Source organism: Urtica dioica, chromosome 2 (assembly GCF_054948205.1).
Source record: "Urtica dioica subsp. dioica isolate 48M chromosome 2, U.dioica_male_clone48M_v1_H2, whole genome shotgun sequence".
Taxonomy (NCBI): domain Eukaryota; kingdom Viridiplantae; phylum Streptophyta; class Magnoliopsida; order Rosales; family Urticaceae; genus Urtica; species Urtica dioica.
Window position 1 is genome coordinate 55,047,225 of NC_142757.1, and position 16,473 is coordinate 55,063,697.

Genomic DNA, 16,473 nt, shown 5'->3' on the forward strand with positions numbered 1-16,473 from the left:
TGTGTATATATGTCATACACCTTCTAGGGTTAGAATATTTTTTTTTTTGTTTTTCCCTTTTTCATATTCTCTATTCTCAATCTTCCCAAAAGAGGGCAAAATCCGAGATTTCAATCAGCCTCGAAAATCTTTTTTCCCCACCAAAAGTGTTCTCATCACAGTCATATCACAACACAAGTCATAGATCTATTAAAAAAAATTCTGATCAAGAACAGAAGTGAAGCTCTTGATTTAATTAATTTCCCTTTTTTTTTTCTTTCTTTCTATTTTTGGAAACTATATCTGGGTTTTTTTTTCTCGATATTTCTGGAACGGAATCCGATTTTTTTTTTTTTTTCAAGCTTATCTTTTGTTCGAAGATCCAAAGAAGAAAGAAAAGAAAAGATGGTGAGAGGTAAAACTCAGATGAAGAGAATAGAAAACGCTGCGAGTAGACAAGTGACTTTCTCAAAGAGAAGAAATGGACTTTTGAAGAAAGCTTTTGAGCTCTCAGTTCTCTGCGACGCTGAAGTGGGACTCATTATCTTCTCTCCCAGAGGAAAGCTCTACGAGTTTTCTAGTTCCAGGTATTTTTTTTTTTTTTTAATTATTCGATTAATTTTTCATAATAGTAGCTATATGGCCAGTTTATCAACTGATCTCATGATGATATTGTTTTTTTTTTTTTTGAATGAAAGAAAGAAAATAGTAAGTAGGATTAATTGAGCTCTTAATAAATCCTTGATACTTGTTATAAATTTAATATTTCACTGAGAGAGAGAGGGAGAGATCTCAGATATTGGATAATTGTATCTTCTGAGAAACTACAGTGTATGAATATAGCTCTATAATTCACAGGTAATATTCGAGCAGTTGAGAAATCTTTCCGCAGTGTGAACAGTTCAACGACAAATTTAAACTGTGTAATATATATGTATATATATGGCTCTAATTTTATGGATAGATTTATCTTTTTTAATTTGTGTTACTATAATCAAATCTAGATATATAACATTAAGCATCCAAGGAAAGAGAATCAATCATGGAGTTCTTAAGTTTTTGAGTAATTAGGATCATATCATATGTGGTTGTTGATTATTGACTAATTAAGATATTAGTCACTAAAAAGCATGGCCAATAACTGACACTTAACGTGGAATCTTTCTCCTCTCTGAGAAAGAGACTGTATTTGAAATGTAGTACTTTCTGCTCTAATTAACATCACTGTAAAGTAATTAATAATTACTATCACCTCACTAATTTTTACTTATGATTATTATTATATTTCGAAACCCAAATTATTAAAAGAAGTGTGCAGGTTTCCCAAGGATATCTAATATTGATTCAAGTAATATGATTTTGTTATTTGTGAATAGATGTTATAAGATCTTTCTGTGTGTGTCTGATTCTATTTTAAGCTCATAGTTTAATGAATCTAATTGATCAAGTAATTATCCATATTCCGATGTTAATCATCTTATAATCTGATATATCTATTGCATGTATAAGAATAAGAGAACTTGCTTGTTACATAATAGTAAATCAATCACAGTAAATAATGTGAAGTAAATTAGTTGTGTAATATTTTCATCACACTGTTGTACATATAGAGAGTCACGAAGTTTATTCATGTACATATATACATTGGTTCCTAATTAAACCAAAAGGCAAATGCGAGTTTTTTATTCTTATTATGGAACTAGTATTCTTATCTAGTGAAAATTTAGGCATATTTATTTATGCATAGGTAGGTAACAAATCATATTCTCTCTTCTTTATTTTAAAAATAATGCTTTTTTTTTTCTTTTTTTTTTTTAGTTTTGTGTGTGGGTGTGTGTGTGTGAAACATGTGATATATATGATTATATATCTTTATAAAACAATTTGACTAGAAACTCTCATACATTATTACTCCTTTTCGTTATATAATATAAACATGTTACACGCATTTGCAGTACAGAAAAAATACTTAAAATTCAAGACTACTATGTTCTATCATCAGCGAAGATGCAGATTTGGGCTCATCAATAACTATGTATTTTCTTATCTGTATTTAGCATGGGAATATATTTCATAGCTTTGATCTATATGTATGTTATATAGCGTAAAGAAATAGAAATGAATGTTCCAAGCCTATATAGAATTTAACCATATATCCTAGAAATGTGATTAAGCTGAACCGATTTACCGAGGCGAGTTTTTTTAGTATCTTGTTTTTTTGGTTTAAGCCAAAATTATAGTAATCACTTGATTATACTAGTGGCTTAATCTCATGTTTCAAATTAACCAAGCAGAAAATGATGTTTTACCACTAAATTTAAAAATATATAACTGTAAATGAGTGTTAATTATATACAACTTTCAGTAAGTACTTTGTACGTAACACAAAATTTACATCATGTTGAACTAAATAACCGTAAACAAGAGCTAACTATATACAAACTTGCAGTAAAAACTATGTAAATAAACAAATTTACAAAATTACAAAACGTAGGGTCACAAAATTTAGTGATTAACATGTCTCTATATCTATTTAGTTGTTTCTGTATTTTTTATGTTGATTTCTTTTGACCGACTTTCGTCGCCATATTCAGTCTGTGTACACAAGAAAATGAACGAATGAGAGTATGAGAAACATAATTATATAAAGAGGCTGCAAAGATAGTTTTTACAATGTGATGTAGCATACAATGAGGGAAATTTGAAGAAAGATAGTTTTTCGTATATGATGTAGCATGAGGAAAATTTGATATAAATTTTAAATTGACTTGTTGTCTAGGATCTTTACCTTAATGTTCCATAATGTCAATAGATGCATATAAATAAAAAAAATGCATAGATGTATGTTAATTTGATAAAATATGTCACTTGTGAAGAGATTATTGTTTGTGAGAGGATGTTCTCTTGATTTTTTATTTTTGGATATTACATTCTTCACACCCAATAAATATTGGAGATCAATAGAAATTAAGATAACCTTTAAACTTCACAATATGAAAGAAAATTACTTTAGTGAGATTTAAACTCTCACCTTTACATAGTGGAAGAACTAACAAGAAAGTAATAAGGTCAACCATCTTAGGGAACACATTGTTACATTATAAAAGATTAATTGAAGATTCAAGATTGGAAGAGAATACAATGTGTAAATGCTCTCTAAAATCTAAGACTTAGATATGAAAAGTAATATAATTTTTTTAGTAATGATGTTATTTTGTATAAAAGAAACACGCGGGACTATGAAAATGATCCCGATCTAAGATCTTCGTTTAATCGGATCTTCTGAAAATTCAAGATTGTATGGAATCAAAGAGAATACAATGCTCTTGGAATTTTAAGACTTGGATGTAGAAGATTAGAAAAGGGTAATAATCTTAGTGGTCAAGGTCTCTCTTTATAGAATAAATAAACACGCGATAACACGTTCCCGTTTAAAAAAACACCATTTATTTACATAAAAGAAAATCATACTTATGTACTAATACTTTATCAATGTCTTCCATTTCCTTTTGAAAGAATCATTACCCTTATTATCTCATAAATTTATTAGTTTTTCTAAGGGACATCAACAAACGTACCCCCTCTAATACATTTTATTTCACGAGGTCACATGAAAAAGAAATTGATAACACAATGAGTGACTTTTGATCTAATTTTTAGAATAGGTACTCGCTATGATTTGACTCTCATACTATATTATGATTCATGAGATAGTGCATGTCTTTAAAGATAGTTTCTTTCATGGCGATCATTGAATTTGGATATCATGCAAAGACTCATGGAGTTCTTCTATTTTATGATTTCATAAATATTGTAAGATACCCATAAATAGTTGCATGTTAATTTAGTTGCAACGTTTAATAGAAGATATTCAGCCTGAAACTTGAATGAGCTATATTAATTTTGGTAATTAATTACTACTATCTATGATGATCTCCAAAAATCATACCATATATGATCGTAAATACAGTAGATACTGTTCTTTGCTTGTGAACTTGTTCTTAATATCAGGCCTGAATAGCAGCTATAGGGATATATATGTATATGTATGTATGTATATATCATTACAAATTTCTTTGTAATGCCCTAATTTTTTTTTTTTTTTGCGATGCCTTTGGAGATGCTTTCAGCAACATAACCAAGACTATAGAGCGTTATAATCAGAGAAGAGCCAAGGAAGGAATAAATAAGAGTGCCAAAGAAGGTGCCATAGAAGATTACAATAACGATCCACAGATGGTAATATTGTATTAATTAATACCTTATATATAATATATATATATATATATATATATATATATGTATATATATATGCAACTGAATTGGATGCGGTACTATATATGGACTCTTGTTGTAATGCAAATATTTATTCTAGATATATAATTAAGGCGATTTTTAATAAATCTGAATGGATAGATGTAGAATATAACAAGACTTGCTATATTACTTAATATTCCTTTTATATCAACTATTTGAAACTTTCAGAAATTGATATCTGAACCATGCAAAAAAAAAAAAATGTTGTATTGTTATGCTAAAAAGAGTTTTCATACATTGTTTTAACGGTGGTGATTTTCATTTTGATTTTGCTAATTAATTTCAGGTATCAGCTGCAAGTAAGGAAGACGCTTTTAGCTTGACTAAGAAAATTGAGCTCCTTGAAGTCTCCAAACGGTTCAATAATACGCTTCATTTCATTAACCATTTTCGAATTAATTATTGTGTGTGAGATCAACTTAAATCTCATAATTAATATATATTCTTAATTAGGAGGCTGTTAGGAGATGGATTGGACTCATGTTCAATACAGGAGCTACAACAAGCAGAGAACCAGTTGGAACGAAGCTTAACCAAAATTAGGGTTAGAAAGGTACATTAATTAAAACTATGCATATAATATATCAATTCTCCTTCTATTCTATTATGTTTAATTTCTTAGTATAATTTTTTTTTTCTTCCCTTCTCTTTTCATCTATTTAGAGTCAGCTGTATAGGCAGCAGATTGAGAGGCTCAAGGAAGAGGTACACATATTATGATATATCTTGAAAATCCTTATTTTGTTGTTCTTACCTTATGTTTCTTGTTTTATGTTTTTTATGACAAAAATTTCAGGAGAAAACCCTGCTTGAACACAATACAAAACTAAGAGAGACGGTGAGATTTCTCTTCTCTAGATGTTTAGCCAGATATATATATATATATATATATATATACATTAAAGCTCTTACAATATGTCTTATGAGCTATTTACATTCCCGACCAAGTTAAGTAGAATTAGAACTTAGATGAAGCTTGAGAAAATAATAAAGAAGACTCTAAATGTGAAGAAAAAAAAAAAAACTTAACGGGAGAATATCATCGTTTATTTTTCTTGGGTATTAGTCAAATATTGCTTTCATACATGTGTGTTTAAGTCGATCACAATCATACTCTCTTATTGTTCAATATGTTGCAAATTTATCCTCCCAATCAATCAAATTTTTTTTTTTTTATATTTTTTTTTTGCAGTGCGTGATGTTATCAATAACTCCGTCAACTGAGAATTCAGAGGTAGTACACAACGACGTTCAACCTGATGACGTGGAGACAGATTTGTTCATAGGCCTACCAGCAAGAAAAAATGCTTGATGGCCTATCTCACACACAATAAAAAAATAAAAAAAAATTAACACATAATATAACATGCAATTATACATGCATGCCTTAATCCACCTGGATGCGTAAGCATTTTTTTTTTTTTTTTTTTTTTTTTTTTGCATTGAGATTTTCCGTGTGCGTGAAAAAATAAGATGGTATAATAAATATCCCAAACGAACTCACGAGCACTTTGTCCGGTCAGGTGTGAACAAAACTAATAAAAACAAAGGTCATGTTGTGGTTGGATTTTTTTTTTTTTTTTTTTAATTTTATTTTTAAAGTGCCACCAATTTGTAAATACTGATGAGTTGCTTTAATGTGTTTGTGCTCGTTAGAATAGTTTGCTTGTTTTTGTTGCAAAAATGGAATTAAATCAATTAATCTGCATATTTCTCGATGACTTAATCTGTGGCATATATTCTAGCAGGATCTGTATGTGGAAATTAAACCAGTTTTTATCTCTCGTCAATGCGTGTAACATAAGTTATTATTGTTTTTCGATTAGATTGTATATAATTGAAAAGCAAGAAACAAAAAATGACTACATCGATTTAAAACTTATAAAAAGCAAGGGATTAACTCATTGATCCAATTGGTTATGATAACAAGTACAAGAATGAGTTAGATTGAGAAAACTTAGTCTAAATCCCCTTAAAAGATCCACTAATCTATTCGGAGTATTTAGGAATCTAATTATTTGTCGAGCTTACATCACTGGGTTTGGGTTCTATTAAAACAAATAACCGCAATACACCCGGGATTTCAACCAACTACACATACCTCCTGGTATTTCTATAGCCCTAGATAGATTAGAAATGAGACGGGTAGAGTTCGCTCGTTTATTACCTCCAGATCTCTAAACTAGCTTAGAGATTCACTAATTAAATAGTCAAGCTAATTAGAGATAACACACACCCACATCCCAAAGAATTCTACTTTTGAACCCACCATCAAGCTCAACTCTATCCTAAGGCGATGAACCAACCAAATTTAAATTGTTAACTACATCATGCCCCTCTTAAGGATTTAGCCACTCACAATATTAAACAAACAAAGCATAAGAACAATAAGCAGAGGCAATAGAACAAAATAATAAGAAGACATTGATTTCAATAACAAAAATCAACTCAAACTCTATTCAATAACCAAATCTCAATATCCTCTTCAACAATATTCAAATAAACATAATAATGAAATCAAATCCAACATTCAATCATAAACTAATCTTCAAGTCCAAGATTGAACTCAAGATAAAACTAAAATCAAGCATAAAACGTGAAAGGAAATGAGTTCAACTAAGAAAGTAAAGAAAAGATAAAAGAAAAAGAGTATAAATGGAGTGTTGATGATGAGGACGAGGGAGATGTCAAGTTTCTTCTTCTTCTTCTTCTTCTTCTTCTTCTTCTTCTTCTTCTTCTTCTTCTTCTTCTTCTTCTTCTTCTTCTTCTTCTTCTCCTCTCAAATAACTCTAGAACTTTCTTGGGTCTTAGATCTAAACTATATAGTATTGTGTAATATAATGATTACATCTAATTAAAAGTACATGGTACTCAAGAATGTATTTTCAGAGCATTTAAGGGCTAAGATTAGCTAAAAAAACGAGGTCTTTAAAAAATTGGCTCCGCGTGTGGACGCATCACGTCGGGATGGTCCACGTCTCGCGTCACTACTACAAATAAGCCTTTTTGGTGCAGAGGGGCATTAGGTGCGACAAGTCGCACCTAATTGGGCATCAGGTGCGACTTGTCGCACCCAAAGGGCTCCAGAAAAGAAAAAAATTTCGCTGATTTTAAGTGGTAGTCGCACCCAATAGTTTTGAAAACTTTCAGGTGCGACAAGTCGTACCTGAAAGTCCAAAAAAATTCGTCGCTCAACTTCTCCCCCTCATTTTTTTCATTTGTCTGACGTGGAATTAATTTTTAAGTTTTTTTTTACTATCAGGTGCGACTAGTCGCACCTGATAGTTTTTTTAGGTGCGACTAGTCGCACCTATTTGAGTATCAGGTGCGACATGTCGCACCTGATTACTAGGGTTAGTTGATAAACTCAGCTTCGTCTTCTTCACTTCTCCAGCCTCTTTCTCTCTCTCAAACTCCGACTCTCCCTCCCTCTGCGAGCCACCACCAAATATCTCACTCCCTCTCTCTTCTCCAAGCCACCACCATCCCTCCCTCTCTCTTCTCCGAGCTACCACGCTGCTCGAGTCTTTCGAGCCACCACACTGCTCGTCCGAGTTTTTCGAGCCTTCTCCGACGTCCTCAGACCGGTCTTCTTCTCTCTCTCCTGTGCCGAGCGCTGGACACCGCGCGTGCGCGCGCCTCCGCTGGTTCGCGCGACCAGCCACCGCTCCCTTTCTCTCTCTCTCGCCTGGTTCTCCCCGCCCCGCGCCACCTCAGCGTGCGCCTCTGACGCGAGCACTGCGCGAGGCCTCGACCCGAGCTCTACGTGGCTCGACGAGTCTCCGAGCCTCATTCCCGAGCCCCGGCACCTGCAACGAGCCGTGCTCCGTCTCCGAAGACGAGGTATGATTTCTCGTCACCTCTGTTGAACGCTCATGGGTTGGGTTTAGATATTTGGTCGGGCTCGTTGCTCGTGTGGCTGAGAATTTTGATTTGGGGATTTTGATTGTAATTGTATGCTTAGGTTAATGGTTTAGTAGTATGCTTAGGTTAAGAAAAAAAAACTTTAGTATGCTTAAGTGGTTTGCTTAATCGTAATTGTATGTAATTGAAATTAAATGGTTTAGTATGCTTAGGTTAATGGTTTAGTATGCTTAGTTGATCTTTGGACCCGATTATTGATGTTGAGGACTTGAAATTGGTGATTGGTTTCGGATTTCTTGGTTGTGGTTTGAATTTGGCCGAATTTTTTAAAAAGAAAAACTGTTTGGACAGACCGATATGATCTGAGTTCTTATTTTTGGATATTTTTCATGGATAGTAGACTGTATGAGCTTTCTAAAATGACCAAGAACATGTAAATCCATTGAGTATTGAATGAGTTATGAATTTCCAAAGTTTGTGTTTCGCAGCAGTAAAACGGGATTTCCAGAATTGTAACAGTGAATTACGGGCTGTTTTTGAGATAGCTATTCTTGTCGTATATATGCTTGTAATATCTCGTTAGAAAGCTACATGAGTCTACTTTCATTTGCCGCTAGAATCAATCAATTTCAAGTTTTGTAGCTCGAGTTATGATGGCTTAAGCGCTAGTGGGTCAGGCTGTCGGGAATTCTTTTGACTTGTTTATGTTTGTCGAGCGTTCGATTCTTGTGAGACCGACGCCGCAAAATCCGAGGAGGAAGAAGGAGTGAGGGTCCGTGTTTGCTGATTCCACTCTTGTATCTGAGCTCAAGTTTACATGTAAGTAAAATCAATTAAGCAATTTTTATTTTGTTTATTACTTAAAAGTGATTGTTTGTTTTTCTCTTTTATGTGCTTAAGTAACCTTAAATTCATTTATATTCTTTAACTGTCCAGTTTTTGAGAGACGGAGAGAAGTACGTTGAAGAGGTGAAATTGAGAGTTTTGCTTGTTAGCCCTCCAAATTCACCGGTGATATCACCGAAAGACGGAGAATCAAAACAAGAACAATGCCATGAAACTTCAATCCATAAGAATGATAGTCAAGTAACGAGTGGACTTGAAAAATACACCACATCTTAAGGTACATATATATTTCATATCTATAATTTTTGTTTCCAAAAGTGTGACACAAGGACTAAAAAAAATTAGAAAAAAAAAAATTAAAAAACAATTCTCATTGAACGTTAACTCGCGAAACAAGGTGTCACTTGAAGTTCCAAACGTATCAACAATGTGTAAGCATTATTTTGAAAAACTATCCAAATGATTTTATTTGACATCATGATTTAGTGTTTATAACATTTGTAGGTTGTTTATTTTAATTTACTGTTTTAGTGCTGCTTGTATTTAGTACTTTCTCATACAAGCAGCACTAATACAGTTATCAAGCTATCAATTCGTAAAGTATTTTGTTTGAGCAGGTTTTGTTATAAAGAAGCGTTGGACCCAAAGAAGGTGAAAGGGAAGGTGGTATTTTGCCAGCAAGGGAATCCGGGTACGGACGCGGCGATCAAAGAGATCGGAGGAGTTGGGACCATTCTTCAAAGCTATCAATATCTCGATATCTTCTATTTTAATTTACTGTATTAGTGTTGCTTGTTTATTTGTAGGTTGACATCATGATTTTTTTTTAGAGTTTAGGTTGTTAGGCCGGCCCGTGTGTTTAGACTTTTGTTTTTTTTAGAGTTTAGGTTGTTGGGGGGAGCCTAATCAACATATTTTCTTTTAAAATTATATGCATTATTTATTTTGATTAAATCTTGGCTGATTTTTTTTTTTTCAAAAACGAAATAAAAAATGAAGTCACTTTTGAATAAACTGACATCCAAAAAACTGCTCTTTTAAAAGATTTGACGTCGCTTTTTTAAAAAGCGACGTCTAAACCACTGTTTGGTGTTTTGGTGGGAAGACTATTGGGTGCGACATGTCGCACCCAAAAGTCAAATTCCCGCTTTATTCTTGATTTCCCACGGAAAAATAGGTCCGACTTCAGGTGCGATAAGTCGCACCTAATAATATATATTATTTGGTGCAACAGTATTAGCTGCGGACTATTAGGTGCGACTTAGTCGCACCTAAAGTCGCACCCGATAGTACTATCGGGTGCGACTTTGTGGGCATCAGGTGCGACTTTTGTCGCACCTGATGCCCATATTTGTAGTAGTGCGTCCCCTTTCACGCGCCGCGTCGGCTTGAACATGACCGATGCATGAGACTCTATGTAGTTTGGCGTCATGAACGCGACGCATACCTGAGTATACGCGACGCGTCCTTTCTCTTCTTGGACGCGTTTAGATGGTATAACGCGTTGACTTATGGATTGACTTTTATTATCCAGCTTTGACTATTGACTTCCGAGGACCGTAACTTGCTCTATTTAGTTTTGATTTTTCTCGTTTTTGCACCAGGACCTTCTCTCACTCTCTTGTACCTGAAAATATACAAAAATAATATCTAATACCTTAAGAGCAAGTTTCGATTCTCGTTTGAGGTGAAGATAAGCGTAAATGAATATCACTTAGCAATAATATAAACATGCAAAAAAATATACCGTACCCGTCTTTTTCTTCTCTTTGTTGAACTTTCGAATTCTCAATAGTCGAATTTTGGAGTTCATAGCTCATCTCATATGTGAGTGTATTAGTTTCTTGGTTAATTCGACATTAATCGTCATTCTTTTTAAGACCTATAAAATGTAACATTTCCTCTCATAATAAATATACCAAAAATTATACCTTCCCTTTCATTTTTGTGTCTTTGCCTTCTCTTTGAAGATGTTTCAAGTTTTCATAAGTTGAACTTTGTAGGTCATATCTCGTCTTATATGTGAGTCATGTATCAGTACTTTGGACGTTTGCTTTGTTATTCTTGTTGGTGCGCTTAATATTATTCATTTCAATGATTTTTAGTTGTTCACATATTATATTTTTATTTATGAGGAAAATAATTGTTTAGTAAAACATTTTTTTAAAGGATTTCAAAAAACCACAGTTTAAGAAATGTTGCACATTAAAAACACTATTCATATGATTTTCTATATTTTACTAAGCCGTTTAGGGCTTCATAGACAACCTATTTGGAACAACATATGCAATGGTTATAGTCCCAAATATATCGTATAAGAAATTTATTGTTCTTTTTCCAATCTAAAAGTATACATCCAGTTTAAAGAGGTATGATTGATAAATACGAAAATATTACAATTCGGTGTTAATCTATTTTTGTGACGCTCAGCGCTATAAATCCATGTTAATGTAGATGATTTAATATCAGATAGATCTATGTTGATAAGTCTATGGCTTATTTTGTTTACAGCAAGTTTGTTTGGAAAGATGTCATGCATCATATTGCACTTTGTGCTCAGATATCTTGTCCCTGTACACTGGTATGTATTCCTGGGAAGTTTCCCGTTTTGTGAGAAAGTTTCGCGAATGACTTTCTACGTTGTTTCTATGCACGTGTATGGGTAATGAAACTCTAGATTGACTTCCAGAGATGTTTGGTAGTATAAAAGCTGTGCGCTTCTTCCCTAGTAGCTTTGACGCATTCATCAATACTTCTAGGATTTCTAGACGTGCACGATTGGGGGACTAGAAAGATAATTGTTTGATAAATGTGGTGTAATTCTCTAGACATGTCTTTCTGATCTATTGAGTGTTTGAGAATTGTTGTGGGTGTTGTAATTACGTGATTGCTTGTTCATGTGCGTTGATATTGAGATCTACAAAATACACGGAAGGGTGTTTGAGAGTGGAAGTGAGGGGAGCTCAGATTCAGGGGGAGCCTGAGTTGAAATTCACGGGTATTATTAGGTAAAGGGCATTGAAGCATGGATTCATATAAGTCCATCGTTGTACTTGTACTACTTTTCATATAGCGAATTTTCTTTTCACTTGGGTACACTGCCCCCCAGAATAGGTGTCTTGTGTTACTTCGTTTACGCACTGTCTATTATATAAGTACAAGTTGTCGCATACATTGACTCTAAATTGTGAGCAACATCTTGACACTCTCTAAACAGAATTTTAATATGAAATATAGTTTATTCCGGTAGATTTACTATTATTTGAATATTGATACATCTAACATTTCTAACACAAAATAAGAGAACAAAACAGCCTCAATATTACCTCTAGTTTAATAGTTTTCAAAGATTTTACAGCACCGTAATTTTTATTCGGGAATGTCGTTTTTTTTTATTCAACACATTTCAGCTGAATTATATCGGTTTAAATGAGCTATTCAAATTTCCTATATCTGCAATGTTTATGTATCCTATAAGAGTAAGTTTGAGAATTTTCAAAAGGATTAATCACATCTTTTCTCTCACCCAGGAATTCTAGTTCGATCTATTATCAGCTAGCAGATAGTCTTCACGTGGAGATATTATTTTCATATATGGTATGAATATTTAATACATAATTCTCCTAGCTTCTCCTTTTTTTCAAATAAAAAGTAGACGACTTGTGGTCCCTCAAACTCATTGAAATTTTGCTTCATAAAAGTTGGTGAAATTTAGTTGAAATATTAATAATCATAATGGTCCAAATAAATGTATATGTCCATTATATTAGTAAAGAAAAACGTGTTTTGGTCTATTTATATAAATATTGTAGGCAACTTTGATTGAGACTCTATTTTGAGTTGGCTACTGAGTAAAGAAATATGGACTCGCTGGCTGCTTTAATTAATAAGATTAAGTTCGAAAAATTGCCATCAATAATACTAATTATTTGTCATTTACTAAAAATCAACTAAAATTCAAATATTTACACATCTAGTATCAAATCGGTCACGAACTGAGTTGATTTCGTGACACATTGATCACGAATTAGTTGCAATTCATAACCGATTTGGTACTAAATATGTTAATATTTGAGTTTTGGTTGATTTTTATAAGTGATAAATAAATGATATTATTGATGTTAATTTTCATTTAAGTTCTCACTGACCATTTGAGTTTCTCAATTCAATTTCAAAATTGTGGTTGTGTTTGGTAGTTAACTCAAAAAGTTTTTTGTTTTTTGTTTTCTAATTTTTGTAGTTGTATTGAAAAACTGTTTTGTAGTTGTTTTCAAAAAGTTGTTTGGTACAGTTTTCATTTTTGTTTTTGAGAAAGTGAAAAAACTGAAAAAAGTGTTTGGTATAGTTTTCATTTTTGTTTTTGAAAGAATGAAAAGAGAAGATGAGGAGAAAGAGGAGAGAAGAGAAGAAAAAAAATTTCAAAAACACATTTTATTTGTTTTCAGTTTTCTTTACTTTTTTCCAAAACAACTTCAAAAATTTTTGAAAATTTTTTCCGAAAACACTTTACCAAACATGTTTTCAATTTTTGTTTTCAATTTTTTCAACTCAAAAACTAAAAACAGTTTTTGAGATGAGAAACAAACATGGCCGATAACTTTCAAGCAAGCATGTATATAATTTAACATGAGTTTCAATTTTGCGACGTTATATTCAATTCATACCAAGTCCATCCATTAAAATCAATAGATATAAGTGTTTTTTATTTATTAATATTGTAGCATGAATTTTAATTTTGTATCTAACGCTTAATTCAATTCGTATCAATTTCATCCATTAAATTCAGTAAATATAAGCCTTTTATTGATTAATTTTTTAAAAAATTATGTTCTTTTTTTAATAAATTTCATTGAACACAAATTACAAAAAAAAAAAAATGATTTAAGAGCATTATTCGTTGTCAGTAGAAATTGAACTCACATCCTCAAATAGAAAAGTTCACTCAAGTTAAGTCATTGGGGTCATATTTATTAGTCTTAATACATGATAATATTGAAGAAAAAGCTAAATTTTGAAAACTCTAAAATAAGTCAAAATGACTAGTAAAATAAGTGCAAAACAGAAAATTACAAATATTACCCCAAGGGTAATAGGCCAAACTTGCAATGAAGATTTTGCAACCTCAATTCACATGGCATTCTAATAAGGAATTCAGATCTTCTGTCTTTTTTTTTATGTCTCTCTTGTTGTTCCTCCAATTAAAATAAACCACGCCATCATTTTAATGATTAAATTGGTTTATTTTGATTGGAGAGATACCAAAAGAGACACATATAGAGGATATGGGTTCTCTAACAAGGGCAAAAAAAAAAGAAAAACACATCCACATCCCATAAGTCTATCTAAGTTATTGGACTTGCTGAGAAATACAATAGATGGCCTAAATTGTAGGTACTAAATTGTTGATCTTCCAGAAGTATTTTATGAAAAATTTAGCTTGTTGGTCAAGCCAACAACTCGAGTGATTCCCACTCTTGTACTTTTCTAGTAATTAGTCGCGGAGCTGAGAATTCCGGTCAGAGGGGCAAATGTGAAAAATACATTTTAGGGGTGTAAACTTAAAAAATATATAAATTTTGGCTAACAAGATAAAAATTGAGGGTAAAAATTGTAATTTTTAAAATTTCAGGGGGCATTGGTCCCCTATCAGGCAAATTGATCATCAACAAACGAGTTTTTGTTTTTTTTTATTTTTAATTTTTTTTTTTTAACAATGCAATAGACGAGGTGCCAATATGTCCCCAATCTAAATGTGCAATTTTTCAAGTCTTTTTACGGACTCAAACAGACTCCATATGAGATCATAAACCAATTAACTCTCAAAATCTGCTAGTCGTACTTGCATTACTTACGAAATGTTGGATAGAGATCAAACCAAGGTGAAATGTGTGTTTTTTTTCTCTCTCTCTCTCAAGTATTTTTTTTCTTCTGCATTTGCATTTAGAAAAATTGCCTCAATTACCATAATTTAATAAGTTTTTTCCAATTTTTTTACCAAAAACTTAATTTGGCCAAATATATATATATATTTTTTTAGTAAGGGGCACTATCGGCCAGGATTACATGATATATTAATAAGCCACTTATACAAATACAATTTCACCCTCAACATGATGTCAACAATCGATATATGTTAGTTGACATCTATGTCAACAATTGACATAAATTGTTGAGTGCAAAATTCTATTTGTACAAGCGACTTAATAGTATTTTTTGTCAAATTAAACTTTTGTGGGAAATTGAAAAAAAACTTATCATGTGAAGCTACGATTTGGATTTGTTGAGCAAACTAAAATTATGTTTAATATAGGCTATGTTCAAATACGGCTTATCATTTAACATATATATTTTAAGAATTCATGCGACAAGAAAATAACTACATAGTATTGTGTACTCGTAGTTAGTGATATATTAGTTCATGGAGTTACAAGGAGCGACATACTATATCATGCTATTCCTAAATGCTTAAAATATGTGAGTTCGCTTTGCCTCTTTTGATCACTAAATTTAACTTGATCAGTGCAATAATGCTTGGGCGGGTTTTTGAGATGGACTAATTAGCAGTTAATGTACATGCTAACGCAATGAATATGGATGGATTTCACGATACGCAATGAATGTGTGTTTTTGTTGCATAAAGAAAGAAAGAAAAAACAAGCCTACGTGAGAGGACAAAGAAACCCCTTTTACTTATTTTGTAATCTTTTTTTTTTTGGGGTATATATGTATATATGTGCACACCACACATCAATTTGATATCAAAATCACCAATTGAATTTGATTTGAGTTGATTTGATGTCAGGAATAAAGGCAAGCCAGAACAACATATTGTATGTATATTTTGTTATGTAATTAATATGATGAATATTAATGGGATTTGCATATTGCAGTATTGTTGCATGGTGATGAGGATGAATATAGACTGCAACGCATGCTTTAGGAAAGCTACAAGAATTATTCTTAAAACCAAAGGTATTCACATTTTCATTAGGGCACGAATATAATTTTTCCATTATTTTAAATGAAACAACAATTTAAAATGAAAATATAAACGGTAAAATAAAATGTTAAACAAGGAAAGAAATGAGAACTCATCCATGTATTCTCGAATTTTTTTTTTAAAAATAATGTAGCTCTTTTAAAATAAAGTAGCTCGGGTAATTTCTACTATTCGATATCATTGGATGATAATATAATATATTATGGAATCGGGCCAGGCATAGAGACGCATGTGATTGACAAAGAGCAGTTGATTGTGAGCGTGTGTGGGAGATTCAGACCCGGTGACGTGGCGATCAAACTTCGCAACAAGATGAAACGTCGAGTCCACATTCTCGATATTCAACAATTTGATGAAGACGATCCGCCAAATCTCTCAAACAACCCATAAAAAAACACCACACCCACTTTATATTCAACCCATGTACATATTGTTACCACCAATGAATGAAATGTCTTCTTTATTTA

At 32.3% G+C, this 16,473-nt stretch overlaps 2 protein-coding genes across 2 annotated transcripts; both read left to right on the forward strand.

Moving 5' to 3' along the window:
* Positions 1-5,683, forward strand: LOC149405827 (agamous-like MADS-box protein AGL14). Its single transcript, XM_089629920.1, has 7 exons — positions 1-566; positions 4,110-4,218; positions 4,583-4,653; positions 4,750-4,849; positions 4,960-5,001; positions 5,093-5,134; positions 5,489-5,683. Exons 1-7 carry the CDS (start codon positions 385-387, stop codon positions 5,606-5,608), a joined length of 666 nt encoding a protein of 221 aa, XP_089486046.1. The 5' UTR covers positions 1-384; the 3' UTR covers positions 5,609-5,683.
* A 10,077-nt stretch (positions 5,684-15,760) lies between these two features.
* On the forward strand, positions 15,761-16,473 carry LOC149405828 (Copper transport protein family). The gene is made up of 3 exons (XM_089606827.1): positions 15,761-15,816; positions 15,897-15,978; positions 16,224-16,473. The coding sequence occupies exons 1-3, from the start codon at positions 15,802-15,804 to the stop codon at positions 16,394-16,396; spliced, it is 270 nt and encodes an 89-aa protein (XP_089462953.1). The 5' UTR covers positions 15,761-15,801; the 3' UTR covers positions 16,397-16,473.